Source organism: Patiria miniata, unplaced genomic scaffold, assembly GCF_015706575.1.
Source record: "Patiria miniata isolate m_02_andy unplaced genomic scaffold, ASM1570657v1 HiC_scaffold_24, whole genome shotgun sequence".
NCBI lineage: Eukaryota > Metazoa > Echinodermata > Asteroidea > Valvatida > Asterinidae > Patiria > Patiria miniata.
In genome coordinates this window covers 18317535-18335497 of record NW_024037063.1, presented here as the reverse complement: position 1 = coordinate 18335497, position 17963 = coordinate 18317535, and the positions used below count along the sequence as shown (strand labels likewise).

The 17963-nt window shown below is 39.4% G+C and overlaps 1 protein-coding gene across 2 annotated transcripts in view; it reads right to left on the bottom strand.

The window, feature by feature from the left end:
- LOC119732683 (tyrosine-protein phosphatase non-receptor type 11-like) overlaps positions 1-17963 on the bottom strand; it is a 33043-nt gene that overhangs the window by 9609 nt on the left and 5471 nt on the right. For both annotated transcript variants that reach the window (XM_038206318.1, XM_038206319.1), the window contains exons 2-8: positions 17315-17437; positions 15612-15806; positions 14088-14250; positions 4031-4147; positions 2979-3095; positions 2469-2562; positions 955-1022 (exon numbers count right to left, since the gene is read on the bottom strand). In XM_038206318.1, the coding sequence (XP_038062246.1) occupies positions 955-1022; positions 2469-2562; positions 2979-3095; positions 4031-4147; positions 14088-14250; positions 15612-15806; positions 17315-17437 (877 nt within the window). The remainder of the gene's footprint in view (positions 1-954; positions 1023-2468; positions 2563-2978; positions 3096-4030; positions 4148-14087; positions 14251-15611; positions 15807-17314; positions 17438-17963) is intronic.

The following is a 17963-nucleotide window of genomic DNA, read 5'->3' as shown; positions in this document are numbered from 1 at the left end:
AAAGCTTCGTCGAAAGTATCGGGGCAAGTTTTGTGCAGAAATTCATCTACACACGAAGACCAAGATTTAGCCATCTGCAATGTATCAACCTTACCGATGCATCCTCTTTTATTCTCGCTGGTAACTACGGAACGAAAAATTAAAACAACTTCAAACAACTCAACAACAAACACAAAGAACAACTAGTGGTGTGCATTTACGGGTACTCCGGGAACCGGGTACCCTATTGAAGTAAAACCCGGGTACTCGGATACCTGTAAAAAGAAACCCAACCCGAAAATTCAAATCCCAGAAGTAGTCTGAAGGGCTTTGTAGCTTTACGTTGTAAACTGCAACTTTCGCGAGCGTCATCTGTTGCACATTAAAATGCACATAAATGTGAAATCTGTTTTGTTTTTCAATGTGGCTTGGTTTTCATTTTGAAAATTCCCACGTATGGCGTTCGAGACTTTTCCTTTTTTTCATAGTCTAAGAAGTTACTAAGTTGGTTACTGGTACCCGATCCCATAATCTGGAACCGGTTCCTGACATCAGTGGTCGGGTACCAGGTACCAGGTTTTAATGCAAACCCCTAAGATCGAAGCAGCACAGTTAGTACATGTAGTTTCCGTAAAATTCCCTTTCCCACTCCCCTGACACACACGTTACATTATTTTATTGATTTAGTTGCAAGAAAACATCAAACTTTGCACGATTGTTGCTCAGTCCTCATGAACTTCATATTCCCCCCCCCCTTTTTTTTGGGGGGGGGGGTAAACAGACTTGTATTTATAACAGATATTTTAATCAGTTGTTGGCAAACAAAGGTATTTCGTGATTGTATGTTTCCCCGGTATTAAAATGACCCCGTCATAGTCTGGTTCCCCAGAATCAAGTGGAATATTGCATATTAACCACTGCTTGGACTATAGGGAACTAGACCGTGGGTAACCATGACAACCGTGACATACTTACATCGATGTAGTTGGCATTAACGTAGTCACCAGTCTCCCCGTCTTTCAGAATCACTCTGGAATGCTCAACTTCAAAAAAAAAAAGCGTCACACATATCAATTAATGCTACATAGGATCCTTTTGGGAATTTTTTTTTTTTTCATTTGAAGCAACGAAACTGCTCAAAAACTTAATAAAGCCTGATGCACACGAGAGCTATCTTCTTTGCCAAAAAGTCATTCGTGGCCGATGGCGTAAGCAGATAGCTGCCGTGTGCGGTCAGTTTTACCAGAACTGCGTGCTTCGGTCACATAACGTAAAAAGGCAAAACGGCTGCGCCCAGTGATTTGTCTGAATCCAAAATGTCCACAAGGGAGGAGGAAGCACGCAAGCCGAAAGCAGATAGCTTTCGTTCACCGCACACGGTAAGACTTTGGGCACGAATGAGTACAATTATCAAACAGGTTACTAAATGGGACTAAACTGTGAAATTATTCTTTCTTGCAAGCTGTCATTTTGAAGAAATCAATGAAAGAAGGAAAGGCGTCTACAGACGCATCATTGGAAATATCCGTTAGCTGTTCATTTTTTTATTAGGCGAAGCGCGCGCAAGCGTTGACACGATGCACACGCGCGCGGTTGCTATAATTTGTCAATTAAGTGCGCAACATCTCGTAGCTGCAATCGGCTCAATGAGAACATGTCTCGGATGCTGAATTCAAGCCCAATTCAAAACATGACTCAGCAACTTTTGATTTGAATCGAGATCCTAGAATTGTTTTCTCGGAATATACAGCATTCACTGAGCTAAAACTTTGTCAGGTTAGTTGTTCAGCACCCTTCTTTAGATTTTGAGCAGTTTTGTTAATTCAAACGAACATAATGCACAAATTACAAATGATGGACGCTACCTGTACCTTTAAGACAGTTAAAAATCACAGGCAACAAATTGTTCATGAAAAAATTTATTAAGGTACAAAATTCTGCGCAGGCAAAGCAACTTATAAAACTTCTTCCTAACATAAATAACCGTAGAAAATGGAGTAAAGCTATGTCTGTATTTTCCTAACGAATAACGAAACAAGCGGTGTTGAGGGAAATTGTTCTTGAACCACACAACTTACAAAACAGATATTTTAAATGAACCTACAAGAAACTCTCTTATTGGTGCATTTCTTGTTGTGTTTGTTTGTTGATGTTGATGTTGTTGTTGTTGATGTCGTTGTTGTTGTCGTTGTTGTCGTTGTTGTCCATGTTGTCGTTGTTGATGTTATTATTGTTGTCGTTGTTGTCGTTGTTGATGTCATGGTTGTTGTTGTTGTTGTTGATGTCGTTGTTGTTGTTGTCGTTCTTGATACTCACATGGTAAGATATGACGTTGTCATCGTCATTATTGTTGTTGTTGTTGTTGTTTGTTTGTTGTTGATGTTGTTGTTGCCGCTGTTGTTGTTGTTGCCGCTGTTGTTGTTATTGTTATTGTTGTTGTTGTTGTTGTTGTCATCGTTGTTGTTGTTGTTGTCATTCTTGATACTCACATGGTAAGATATTCCTGTATCTGTTCTTGGCCTTGTTTTCTGGCTCGTCACCGCGTCGTTTCAATAAGTGCTTGGCATCAAGTTGTTGCAATGCCTGAAAATGGACAAAAGTCAACACAATGAAAAACCTGAAAGGCCATAGGTCATTCAATAAATTTGGGGTCAACTTTTTGTCCCTTGCCCTGTCATATCGGACATCTATGATAATTTTTCGGCAAAACCAACCAATGCTTCAATCCTCCAAATTTCATCCAGTGTCAGATGGGGCCTGCTCACTCAATCCTTCATTATCTGCCAAAAGAATCGTGTTATGCCCTAACTTCTTCTAAACCCTTCGCTACAACAATTTTTCAAAGGGCCTCGACACTGGGAAGGTTGGCGTTAACATGCAGGAGAATCAAGACCTACCTTCCTCAAACCTACAAAAACCTACAAAATCCTACAAAATCTCATGTTAGGTTTTGAAGGGTCAGGAAGCCTTAGGGTAGAATGCTTAACGAGTAGTCTAACCTCAAATTCTTCCTCGAAAGCCGTCTTCCTGGAGTTTTGTCTTGAGCTAGTCTCCTTCTCCAGCACCTCTACTCTACTCCTGATGCCTGAAGCTGCGATCCTTGTAGCATTGAAAGGCTGTTCAAAAAAGAGGGAAAAAAGAGTAACTCATACATGTACTTGTAAGGAGACTACATTTGTAACTTTGTTATCATAACAATGGTGTGTGAATTTGTCACAGGTACTATTTTAACTACATGTAGGGTGCACTGAACTAATTCAAGTGAGAATTTCTACTCGTCATTAGCATAAAAAGTGCCCCCACAATTTCTTTTGAAAACGGGGACCGCTTGGCTTTAAAAACAGTGGAATTGTGTAAATATATCCAAGGATCAACTCCCTGGTTTTTGGCTTCCATCTGAGGGCAGGCTTGATAAAATTACGGATGGAAAATGGGTCCTATTTGCCTGAGAAAGTGGAATGATACCACTTGCAAAACGGCTACATGCAGGCTTGGGAACTATCACTTTCCGGGAGGTGATTTTGTTTGGGTGTGAATATTTAAAAATGTAATTGGCTAATCTACCTAAAACTGAAAAGAAATGAAAAGATGAAAGACAAGACAATAATTGAATTTTTGTTTGAGAAACCCCAGTGATGTTGGCTTGCATGTTATTTGGCCCTGAACTTTGTTGATTTTACACTGTTTTCAATGGGGCTTGAATTAGTACAGTGCACCCTGTAACAAACCACAACTACAAGCTCTGTGAACAACTACCCCCTCTACAGTTTCAAAGCAGAGAGTTGGGGAGACAACTGCGAAGGACTCTCGAACGCATCGCCAACGGAGACTGACGCACACACTTTCAGTTTGCACACATTCAGATCAGAATTAGTTGTGCATAGTTCACACAATACACTGGCGCTTTCGTGAGTGGTGACAAAGCGCCCTCTATTGTTTAAGAACATTAAATCCATCCTATTTTAAAAGCTCCTATGCTGTTTATCTGTCTGTCTGTCTGTCTGTCTTGAATGATGCCAAACTTTACAAAGATTTTATTTGCAAGACCGACCTGTTTGAGATGGACGACATAGCCGGATGTTTCTACCATAGGATTCTTCTTGTAATGCTCCACCAGATCAGCGAGTGTGGTGAACTGCTCCCCGCCTCCAACATCGTATTTGCTGTCCTGTAACCACGGAAACAAGATTCAAAGAGGTTGAAATGTCTTGTTCTTTCAAGAATCATCTCATATGGGATAAGTTGTGAAAAAGACCCCGCCAAAAAAAAAATCAAAAAAAAAAATCAGAAGACTGCAAACAGCCGTTACTTGAGCTGCGGTGGGGGCTGGCTACACTCCCTGTAAGGATTTTACTACACAAACATGCGGTTCTTGTCAGAGGGCTAATGTTTGGCTACGATTTTCAGGGTCAATACTTCAACTCTGGTTAACAGGCTTCAACAGGCTTAAAAGTGAAAGTGGAAACTGTATGACATCTTCCAAACTACAAGCATCACAACATCAAATGTGGCGTTAAATTAAAGGGGACAACAAGATCTTTCATTTGAGTGGTGTGGCAATGAGATGGAATGTACATGTAGTTAAGTGTGATTTTGGGTCCCAAAAACCTTTTTTTTTGCTAAAATCGTGGATTTTCGGTTGTCATTTTGGCCCCTTGTTTTAACATGCAAAATGTGACTGTTATTGAGAGTTTTTGTGTTTAAGGCAGAGAGAAATGTTCATATATTATAAGAAAAGAGTTTCATTATGTTGCAGTTCATCAAACTCAGATTTTATGCCGTGTTAGAAACCATGAAGAGGAAGTAACATGAGTGACGGTACCTCCCTGTAATCTAATGTCCCTTGCATCTATAATACTTATTTGATTCAAAATGGGTTTTAATATCTAGCTACGTGGGTTGAATGAAAGGTAAAATAATGTTACTTCTGTGTTGCAGACTACAGTTTGAGACTTTAACAGCAAAATTGCAGGACAATTTTCCATGTCTTTTTTTTGTAACGTAAGTGACGACCAACAAAACACATGTTTTCAAAAACTGAATGAATGGATTGAATTTTTCTTTCCATGTATGAGTACCCCTTCCCATAAGGTTGTTGTATGGCTGGTTGGATTCAGCTTGATCAAATAGTTTTGAAGCAGTGAGAGGTCAAAGTAGCCTCATCGTATATAAATGTAACGTGAGTGACCGTGGAATTAGATCTATGTATGAATGAGGAACTTGTGAAATATGAAATTTTTTGACCGACAAATGCCGGAGTAATTAAAAAATTAAGCAAAACAGTCAACAATTTTTAGTATGTTGCCTGGGGGGGGGGGGGGGGGGGGGAGAACAGGGACACTGCAATTTCCCTGGAATCCTCCCCAGTGAAATTATCATTTCTTTACGAATGCTGATAACTTCATATTGCGGGATGTAGAGCTGCACCAAATATACCGAATGTACAAACATTCTATCATCTACAGAGTATTCGGATAACAATTTTCCAATTCAAATTTTCAAACAAATGTTAGCGGTCTAAAGTAGATGATGAAACCATCCACGATGTTAATTTGTAATCCTGTAAGTTGTGTCATTTATTTTTGGTCATATGCCATAGTTTTGTTGAAAGCCAATTTTATATAGGCATAATCTGACAGCTTCCGTAAGGAATATTAGCTCCAAGTTCTTTAAAATCTGACAAATTTCAACAATTCCGCTGCCTCAAAAACTATGTCGATACGTACATGATGTTATAAATAAGCTATTTGTCTATTTTCGACAAGTGCAAACTTAACCCTAACCCTCAATCCTATAGAATCCTCCTGCCAGTTTTGGATGATTTTAGAGGATTGAGGTCTTTTGAGGATGAATGGCAAAGATGTATTGCTTTTTTGTGGAGGATGCATTACGTCAAGCCAGTAGGCTATATCCTGCATTGGTTATGTTCGACCATGCATAAATCAGCCCTGAGTTTTTCTCGTATTTCATCCGCACTGCTTCTAAACGCCATTCGCACTGCCTCAAACCATAGCAGTAACTGGCAGAGGATTTTGGAGGATTGAGGCAGTGGTCACCCTCCAAAGACTAAATTCAAGAAATAACGGATGATTTTGGAGGATTGAGGCTGAATCCAAGTTTTTTTGTGTGGCAATTGGAGGATTTTGCCGGATTGAGGTTGCATCCTAGCCAGAGGGCCTAGGTGGCTAGGGTTAATTAAATCCCTATTGACGGCCAGTTCAGGCTGACGCATGTAAAAGCATGATCAGCACATTTCAAATATTCGAGCAAGTCCAAGTAAAAAAAAAAAAAAAACCAAATTATTCAAAAAATAAACAGCACTATCAGAATCCTGCCACTGATACATTGTACATGATACAATGGACCTACTGCCAATAAATTTGTCTTCATCTTATCCCGGATGTTTGATCAAATATAAAATGACTCCTAAGGTACAATGTCCGTCCTTTTGATAAAGCAATTTAAGTAAACAAAAATCTGACAACGTCAACTTTATCCACGTATATGTACATGTATGTCCAGAGAGTTGAGGTGGATCCCCCAAAAAACATGCTTAAAGTTCAGGTATGAATGCTTCAGGATTTTTTAAGGTAATGACAACATTTGCAAACATGAAAAAAACTACCAAATTATTTTGAAATACCTTACTTGACTGTAAGTGAATAATAGTCTCAAGCATCCTGTGAAATCATGGCACCTACCGGTACTGTGCTGTCATTTTGAAGAAAACTGGAATTTTTGTGTCAATTTCCAACGATGGTCAGCTGACCATCATTGGAAAAAACTGACTTTTTTTTTCAAATAACTGCCCCCAATTTACCAACTTTAGTTGGTCCACATTTTGTTTGCAGTCGGTTTACACATCCCTGAACGGGTGCAGCAAGCCAGCTAGTCTGGTTCCCTAACCTGACAATTTCCCTATGCTATAAATTTCTTTGTTTCGTCTTTAGTAAGGTCAGGAAACCAGACTACAAGAACGGCAGTTGTTTTTCTTGGTTTTTCCAGCATCTACATTTTTGTTCGAACACATAACTTTAAACAGGTCAGTGTACTAAATGTATAAAATACTAACCCCCAAATCCATTCATTTCTGAAATTACAGCAAAAGCAAATGAACTTTCCACACATCATATAACCGATGATTTAGCCTATCATTTTCGCATGTTATAAATTAAAGGTACATAGAAACATTTGCTTTTGGGGCATTTTTTTTCATTTGAAGCAACAAAATTGCTCAACATTTTTTCAAATCTGACATTTACAGGCTGCAGATTTTAAACACTTCCAAAAAAAAAACCAAAAAAAAAATTTCAATAAGGGTACGATTCAGTAAATCTTGAATCTGCCATGAATTAAACCGATTCGGTTGTCTCTCTAGGGTCACTTAAGAGCTGATCTTTATTCTGTACAATTTTCACGACTGATATTTGAGACAGTTTTCAAAGCTTAACCGAATAAATGGCATCAACACAGTCTTGCCGAGAGCAGTTTCAGAATATAAATGTGAGACGGATAAAAAAACCAACAACGTCAAACTGGGGAGAAATTGACGTCACTATTACGTCTGTGGGATGCAGATGCTTGGAGGATGCACTTCTCCTTGGGGAAGTTCTTAAAGATTTCTGAATGCCAAAAGGGCAGATAACGGGTAGAATTCCTGTGCAGTGCCTGCGATTTATGGAATAAGTGTAAATTGCTATCATGGAATTACTGTTAACTGATGTTCAGAAATTTATACTGCTTATAGGCTTTATACACGGGTCAAACATATAAAATTGAAAGCGAGGTAAAATCTTAATTTTTGGAACTTGTGAATTAGAAATGCAAGCAATGGCATAAAGTTAATTACAAATTATTAACAGTCTGCTCTGGTGAATAATTTAAAATCAAATCAAATCAAATCAAATCAAAATAAGCCACATTAAAAAAAAATGATTTGGAAGTGAGGCTTGGAACTCATAAATAGTCTGGCACCATCCCATTCAACAGTTTATAATTTATAGAAAACATTCAGGGAACATGATCAAAATTGGCTTCCTCATGAATAAGTTCTATTAAACTGGGCGAGTCAAAAAGAAAGTGACCTGGATTAATGATTTTCACCCTTAAAAAGCAATTAAATTTGACACACCAACGAAGCAATTAACCCCTTCTCCCTGGGACTTTTTGCTAGGACGTAGCCTCAATCCTGCAAAATCCTCCAATTGGCCTCATGGAAAAATAGCATAGCCTCAATCCTGCAAATTCCTCCATTACTTCTTGAACATGGTCCACGGAGGGGTGACCACTGCCTGAATCCTGCAAAACCCTGCGGCAGTGACTGTCAATATGTTGAGGCTTGGCCAGTGACATCCTGGAGCAGTATGGAGGATTTCAAGCATAATCCAGGCCTATATTTATGCATGGCTGAGCAAAAACAACACAAGGTCCGACCTAAGACCTTGATAAAGTGCATCCTACGAAATCAGTAACGCACTTTTGCCATGTAACCTCAATCCTCCACATTCTTCCACTTTGGCAAAGAGGGTTTTGAAGGATTCAGGGCGGTTAGAGTTAAAACGCGTATGTTTTTTCACTCATTAGAAAAAAAGAAATTACTGAAATTGCTCCATGCTATGACAAATTATGCATATTTTTACTAAAAAAATCCATTTTTAAAGCCGTCCATGGAATGCCATTTGAAGCTATTGAGCTGAGTCAGAACCAGAGATTACACACAGGAATTCATTTACAAATGAGATTTTTATCATTTTTGTCAAAGACGGTACCCATAAAAGAACCCAATCAAAAAATTGGTATCCAGTTCCTGCACTACCCATAAGGCAAAAACAAAAAAAGTTCTGCTTCCGATTACATGGTATTTGAAAATAGGGTAGGTAGATAGGGATTTTTTTTGGGGGGGGGGCAATTTTTTGTGTATAGGCAGGGTAAACGGAAGCAAAACTATTATTTATTTTTTGTCCTACAAAATACACACCCATATAAATTGCAATATATTACAATGTAGTTCGAAAGCTCATAATAAACATTTTCATAGATTACTTCCCCATGTGGATACACAGATGTGATTTATTTATAGATCGATGCGAATATGATTTCCTATTTCCTTCATCGTGCGACCTTTAACCCTAAAATCTGGGCCACATTACATGGCTTGGCTAACTGTTAGCCAAATATCCCCCCTTTAATACTGTAGCAAATAATTATGTGCTTACGGTAAGCATATATCATGGGTAAGCAAGGAATTTTAGCTTATGTTAAGGCTATCCATTTTCGACTAATTTAGTATTCGATTACTTGAAACTGTGTTTGACCGAATATTTGGATATTCGAAGCTGCAACCTGCAACTGCGTGTCGCGCCAGTCAAAAGGTGCACGCAGAGTGCACAAGTTCAAACTTGCATGTGGTGATTGGAATGTTGTTTTTACCTGCTGAACGGATGTGAACAATGAACCACAGTCGACAAAAAAAGTTACCATCGACAAAAAAGGGCACCTGACAACAAAGAGCCAAACTTTACGATAAAATAACATCACAGTCATAAAGGTACATGCGTATTGTATTTTGTGTGTGTGAATATTCCAACTTGCCAAAAGCTATTCAAATATTCAGTTTATGATCGAATTATACAAATATTTAATGCTTCGAGTGGTGTAGTAAAACTAGCCTCCCGAGGTGATCCATGGACCATTCTATTTTAGAATGCTCCATGGATCACTGAGGGAGGCTAGTTTTACTTCACCACGAGATAAAGCATTCAATATTTGTTTTATAACACTTCACCCACAGATTCTGCTTGGTTATAATATTTAAATTATTTAAATCTGAACACAGTTGAAGTAAACTTCAATTTCAATACAAAACTGGAAGAAAATGTATTTCTCTCTTCCAAACTACCCCTTCGCGAAATGTTTGAACCCAACTCTGTGCAACGCGCACACCAGCATGCATTTGCACACAAATACCGCGCCGTGGAAATAGTACTTTGGTTGATAATGGTATAGTACTTTGGTTGCTACGGGTATAGTACTTTTGGCCGTGCACAGAAGGATAGCAAAAATAGAAAGTATCATGTGACTCGCTCTCGGCCAATCAAGACAAAGAATCCGTGGGTGAGGTGTTATAAATTTGAATATACTCGGTACATTTGGGAAAGCCCTAGCTTATAACTAAGGATTCTGTGCTTACAGGGTTAGCTCAGAATTTTCCTGTTAGCGCTGCTAGCACAGAATGGTGATCGTAAGCGCGGAATACTGTAGTTAGCACTGCTACACGGCGCTGCTAAGCACAAAAATTTGCTTAGCACAAAAAAAGTCTGGCAAAAAAATTCTAAGCAAACAGCAGCTGAATACCAATCACAAGCAATTTAAATCAGGTGGAGTTTCGGCTGGTAACCTGCTTTTATGAGCCAGACTTTTTTTGTGCTAAGCAAATTTTTGTGCTTAGCAGCGCCGTGAAATTGGGCTTGTCCCAAGTTCCAGTACTATTGCACCGTGGCCAAGATGACTGTAGAAAAATTCCCAAGATGTCCCAAGATTTCCAGATAATGTATCAAAATAGCAGTAAAGACCTTATTTTTATGTGCACTACACACATTAGGTGCATCAAGGGACGCAATTAACACAGTGCATATTCGCAATCCATACTTTTGCGTGTACTCAATAGGCAAATCCGGTGGCAGCCATTTTCTGGGGTGGCACTGCAGGCTCGCGTGAGTCGCGCTCAGGTAGTACGCACGCACACCAGGCTCCATCGACCAATAGGAATACCATAATACGCGTGCGCCTCGTCTTTCAGAACGCGTGCAGCATGCGCGTGAGCGTGACACCACCGCAGTAAAAGCTTCTAATTCTGGTCGCCGGATTCCACTATGGGCTCCGTGCGTCAACAAAAGCAGGCACGTGTACCACTTTTGAGAGCCCCTTGAACAGGACACTGCATGTGCGCACTGCACTGGTTCACGCGTGAAGTACGCACGACTTATCTATCCTGAATGCGCACAAAGCTAAGCCGTAGCGTCTTTGCGCGTGAGCGTCAGGCGGCATCGGTGCGCGAATACGTTCAAATTTAACTTGCGATGGTCTCCCAGACTACTCCCCTCCCCCAATAACTTTGGATACATTCAAAATACGCAGTGGATGGACCGGGAACCAGTCTAGGTCAACCCCAACTCTCCTTTTCTGGCCGTTGAAGGGGTACTTGTGCACGGAGCCCACACTCTCAAGAAGTAAAAAAGTCCCCAGGTCTAGAAAAACATTTACCAAGACCTTGCCATACAAATGCTGCTGAAAGAGAAATGGCCGTGTAGAAAATCCACAGAGATTCAGTTCAAACCAGTTCAAGCCAGTTCAAGTTGGTTCTGACCAAATGTTGGCCTGTCACCAAATTTTGCAAATGCTGGGGACTGTTATTTCATTGTTCTTCCAGTATTTTTGCCTCGGAAAGGTCCGTACAACAAAGGAGGAAACAGGGGGAAAATCCCAACAGAGTGAGTCAGTATGCACATGTATGCATGCATGAAACTGATATCACATCAACTGAATAGAATCTCAACTACTAAACAAACGCATGTACAAATATATCCAAATGTTTTTGTAATGTCAAACATCAATCGAAACTTTTGTGCAAACATGATTTTTTCTTTCCTGGACAACCTTTTTTAGTCAATCTTTATGTATGTGATGTGTACGTGGAATGACAGAAATCTTGTTAATTTCTATCAATTCACAGATTTTTTGCACTGATTGGCATCAGTTATGTGTGACACATGCAAGATTAACCCTATAGGATGCAACCTCAATCCTGCAAAATCCTCCAACTGCCGTCATGTAAAAATTGCAAACAGCCTAAATCCTGCAAAAATCCTCCATTATTTCTTGAATGTGTTCGTTGGAGGGGTGACCACTGCCTCAATCCTGCAAAATCCTCCAGCAATCACTGTCAATATGTTGGGGCAGAGCCAGTGACATCCTGGAGCAGTGTGGAGGATTTCCAGTATAATCTAGGCCTAAATTTATGCACGGCTGAGCATAAACAACACAAGGTCCGGCCTAAAGACCTTGACACAGTGCATCCTCCAAAATCAGCAACACATTTGTGCAATATAGCCCCAACCCTGCAAAATCCCCCATTTTGCAAAGAGGATTTTGGAGGATTTGGGACGATAGGGTTATAAAGGCGTAGGATCATTTGCATCTGTCCCAAAAGTAATTTACTGATATTATTGTCAAAACGTTTACTTGGAGTAAAGATCGTAAAAACACCCTGTGAAATTATTCCGTCTGGCTTGCTGTCATTTAGAAGTAATCACGAAAATGCAAGTGATTTTCCAATGATCAGGCTGTTGACAAAATCGTGTTTCGTGATCAAACGGTTGTGCATGTTTTTTTCACTGTTTCCTGGAAAAGTGTAATATCCTCTGAGCTGAAACTTCAACAGGTTAGGTTTTGAACATTCTTCTTTGGATTTTGAGTGGTGCTATTATTGGAAACGAGCACAATGCGTGAAAAGCAAATGATCCTAGTGTGCTCTTAAAGTGATTTTTAATAATTGTTATGGTAGCATATGACTTGCGATGTAAGGGCACTAAAAAGATTGTCCATCAATGCGAGGAAAGGAAACTGCGTTTGAGGAAACTTTCGAATGCAGGGTATTTAAATTTTTGCCATGTCCTTTTCTTGTAACGTAAGTTATTACCAAACCAACAGAACTTTATTCTGTTGGCTTTTTTTCCTGTTATTTAGTCACTTAATTTCAAGGGATCATGTGTGAGAAAAATCCACCCTAAATGCTTTGACTTTATAGCAGAGTGGACGGAAGCCCCTTCAAAACGTAACGTACGTGAGCTACATTGGAATTCCCCAGGAACTTCCAAAAGTCATTGTTAATTCTTCTTTGTCGAACTACTGGCATTGCAATCAATCATGCCTAAAGTCTGCGAAAACCAACATTGAGAACAATGAATAGCTGTTTGAACATAGACCCCGTGGCGACATTTAGGGATAGCTAGACCAACAGCTAGACTGAATATTACACATGCTTCCTCCTATGTACTTATCTAATCACGGTCTACTTCCTGGTATTACAGCACGACCTACACCCCTAAAAATAACACGCAACACACAGTCATCATGTACACGAATGTTGCAATCAATTCCTGCAGGGACAATTTATACCACAGGGAAGTGTACAGTGACAGGCAATGATCCAACCGTTCACATGATTGATGGCCATCAGAAACAGTCATTAATTTTATAGTGATTCGCTCACTGACATTGAAAAGTATATTTTTACTAGTCGTGATCTTTATTTCAGTTTCAAATGCAGCAGTGCCGAACGTACCACATATTCGATATTCAACCAAATCTCCAAATAGCAAATTTTGTTAGCTCAAGTATTGGAGTCAAAGACAAAGTGTGGCATTTTTAGAATATTCTCAAAATGCCACACTTTCCTTGAAATCGATTTGGCACATGCTTTGAGAGTGAGGAATGTTACATGTTTACCGGTAGCTCCGATCCCTAACCCCTAGTAGTTCCTCAGGACTACCCTGCTAAATCCAACAGAGTCCAACCGGACTTTCCTGCTCATTCCACTGTGCCTTATTTTCAGTTGTCTGCTGAATCCAACGGAGTCCAACATGGCGTTAAAATGCGGTTCAGTTGCCTGCTGAATCCAACATTTTGCATGAGGAATGTACACAAGGGGTTTACTGCTCAATCCAACAGGCTCCATCGGGCGTATGACATAGTTGGATCCTGTTGGATTCAGCAGGGTTAGGGTTAGCTAATGAGCTCTTTGTCAATTTTCCAACAATTCTGATTGGTGGCCAGTTTAGGCTGGCGCATGTTAAAACTAGATCAGCGCATTTTGAATATTCAAATATTTGTTCAAGTCCAAGTTAGAATAATCGAATATTAAATTATACAAAATTTCAGTTCAACTTCAGAACATTTTGCACTCTGCGCGCACACGCACCTGATGGGGTTGAATACGCAGTTGTAATTATCCTGCAAAGGTGGTTCTCTATGCAAGGGGTCTACATACATACCATATTTTACTCTAAGAATTGTGGACACAAAAAATGTAATAGAAATGTAATACATACCTGACATCTGATCATGACGTGGGTGACTTTATCCTCCGTGCGCACCGACAAGACGTAATCGCCGGGTTTACTGTGACTCTCTCTCACTAGGTAACTACCATTCTTTGCTTTCTCGAGGAGTGCCTTTTCGGCTTCTTTGCCCGTGATATGACCATGAAACCATCTAGGAAAAAAAGGACACAAACTTTAGAGTTTTGACTGTATGCAACTCACTTTTCAGGATTTTCTTTTAGGGGAGAGATCAAATTCGATGAGTTGGTGCCATCTTTTGTCCCTGAGCAATATATTTTACCACAATATTTTCCCATCAAAACACAATTAGACAAGGATTTTAGGCATATTAAGGATTTCTTTTCTGGGAGAGGTTAAAATCTGTAGCTTGAAGCTTGGTATTTTTTAAAACTTGTGTTTTTAAGCAAGATATTTTACCATAATATTTTCCAATCGAAACCTAATTGGAAGAGGACAGAGGTATTCATATGTAACTTAATAGGGATTTCTTTTGGGGAAATAGATTACAATCTGTAGATTGGAAAAAGTTGGAACCCACAATGGGCCTTATTCACGAGTCGGCCATATTGGATTGAGACTGACGTAAAATCTTCAATTTTGGAACTTGTGTAGAGAAATGGGAACAATGACGTTACAACTTAATACCAGTCTGCTCTGATGAGTCATTTAAAATTTGTGATTAAACATACTCTTATGTTTTAAGGCACATTAAACAAAAAATGAAATTGAGGCTATACTGATTAAATAGTCTGGCACCATCCCATTCAACAGTTCACAATTTATGAAATTCATTCAGGGAACATGACAAAAATGGCCAACTTGTGCATAAGGCCCATTGGTATTTCCAAAACTTTTGTCCCTAAGCAACATATTTTACCATAATATTTTCCCATCTAACACAATTACAGGACAGAGGTAATTGTATGTACCGGTACATGTTACTTAATAAGGACGTCTTTCTTGGAAGAGAGATTAAAATGTACAATGTTTAGCTTGGAGCCTACAATTGGTACATGAATCTCCACTACGTTTGTCCTTTTAAAAGCAACATATTTTACCACAGTATTTTCCCATCGAAACAGTATTGGACGAGGACAGAGGTCTTAGGTACTGTATGTAACTTAGTAGGGATTTCTTTTTGGGGAGAGGTTAAAATCTGTAGCTTGGAGCTTGGTATTTTTTTAAACTTGTGTTCTTCAGCAAGATATTTTACCACAATATTTTCCCATCACATCACAATTGGACAAGGATAGAGGTGTTAGGTACTGTATGTAACTTAAAAGAGATTTTTTTGGGGGGGGGAGAGGTTAAAATATAGCTTGGAGCCCACATTTGGTATAAATTTCCAAAAGTTGTGTCCTTGAGTAAGATATTTTACTACAATATTTTCCCATCGAACCACAACTGAAAGAGAACAGAGGTGTCTTCTGTTTTGTGTACACATGCAGTTGAGCTGTTTTTGAGTTTCAGAAACTTTGGATGACACCTCTTCAAATTCCACCTTGTTTTTACCTTTCGTTCGTTGGATCGGCACAGTTGAGCGGGTACTTGAGTTCAATCACCAAACCGTTCTTCTCTTTCAGCTGGTTGCGTCCCTCAGTGTAATGCTGTACCAGTTCAGCTAGCGTCGCAAACTTCTCCCCTCCGTACAGATCAAAGTAGTCTCCCGTGTTCTGGATCTTAATATGGGTCACCTCCCCGGCACGCCTAGAATGTCAAAGGTCAAAGGTTAGGGGAAAATGTATGATGTAATATGTGACCAGCTCCACAAACAAGGGTATTAAGTCGCGCTGAGCATTATTGTGTAATGCCCGCTCAACATTGAGAGGGTGAACATTTTGTCAAAATGTGATTTTCATTTTTTGTCATGATTGACATCTTTAATACCTACACTTTCAGGTTTCATTCACAGAAAAGTTTATTTTGATGAATAAGTGCAAAAAAAAAAAAACATTTTGTGTGCATCGTTCCGTTGTTCTACAACAGAGCCAACTATTTCAAAGCCTGTTTTCTCAGTTGTGTAATTTGAACTCTAAGGAAGTAATTAATACGCAAATACATCATATCTCCAGAACGGGAGGGGCCATGGAGCTCTATTATATGTCAAATGCAAGCTTACATTGTGAGCTTTCCAAACATGTAACTCAACTTTTGTTTGCGACATAATACCCTTTTTTGTGGAGCCGGTCACATTTGACATGTTTCATTTTTATGGGTGTCAGTTTGGTGCAGTGGTTCTATCCTCGCCTTCCACTGCTGTGACCCGGGTTCGATTCCTGCCCTGGTCCACACGTGGATTGGGTTTTCAGACCGACGACCGACTCTATGGCTTTTCCCTAAAATATTCTTCTGGGTTTTTTTTTCAACCTCTAAAACTGTAATTTCTTCGTTGTCTTCTCTCTACAGGTTTCTTCAGGCTTGCGAGCTACAGTGCCTAGGGCGCTTTTTGAGGAATTCTCAGTGTCGATACCAAAAACATGATAATAAATAAAACAATTCCAATACCAGAAACAAATCAATAGTTATAAAATATAGATGGCTTTGAGGGAGAAACAAAAAATATATTGCACAAGCTATGACAACATTAAGTCGAAGACGAGTGCAATATTGTTAAAGAGAGTGCAATATTTTTGTATCCCCGTAAACAAGCCGTTCAGTATTATTAGTAATATATTTATTAGGCCGAGTTGATCCGCAAGAAATACATTTCAGGACACTGTCTTTATTTCTCAAATTTTGTTGAATTATTCTCCGCTTGGATTTTACAGCAGCACATTTCGTGCCTCTTGAAGCTGCCATTATGGTTGTTGACAACAGTGCGCATACATGTATACCCTGCTAGTGCTGTGTCCGCATGCAGGCACAACGGTACCGCGCGCTACGCTCTGTTGACTTGTTGACAACCGTGAGTTTGTACGCTCCAGATTGTGCAGGCACCATCGAAAATGCCCAGATGACTGCAATATCAAAAATAATATTGCAGTCCTCCAGGTACGTTTTACGAAAGCAAAAAATATGCTGGTTTATTTTTACCACTGGAAACCTGATAATATAAATATAAATAATACTAGTCAGTTTCACAAATACCGACAGAAACAAGTTCAGCAGGTAATGTTTGTTTGGATTTTCAGGGATGGAGGAACAAAACAAACTTGAGGGTAAACCCTTTTAAAATAGTTTCAGTAAGCATTTACGAGCTTTGTTTTTTCCTTTACCTGACAGACAAGGTGAAATCTCCTGGGTTACTCTTGCTGGGACGACACAGGAAGCTGCCGTCAAAACCCCCCTCCATTAAAAACCTCTCTGCGTCCACCCCGAGGAGGTTTGGATGAAACCATCTGAAAAAGAGACAAACAAAACGAAATCAATGACTCCGTAAATCTTGAAATTCACTATTCATACCTGAAACTTTTAGAGGTAATTTACAACATTTGCAAACATCAAAAAACAAATTTACCAAATTATCATGAAATACCTTACTTGACTGTAAGTGAATAAAAGTCTCAAGCATCCTGTGAAATCGTGGCACCTGGTGTGCTGTCATTTTCAAGAAAAGTGGAATTTTTGTATCAATTTCCAACGATGGTCAGCCGACCATCATTGGAAACAAACTGACTTTTTTTCAAATACTGCCCCCAATTTACCAAATTTAGTTTAATAGTTCGCATTTTGTTTGCAATCGGTTACACATCCATGAAAGGGTGCTCGCCAGCTAGACTGGTTCCCTGACCTTAATACAATTCCATGATGTCCATAAATTTCCATGTTTCATCTTAAGTGGGGTCAGGGAACCAAACTACAGGAACACGATTGTTTTTTTTTTGGTTTTTCCAGCATCTACCAAAACAAAACTTCAAACAAGTC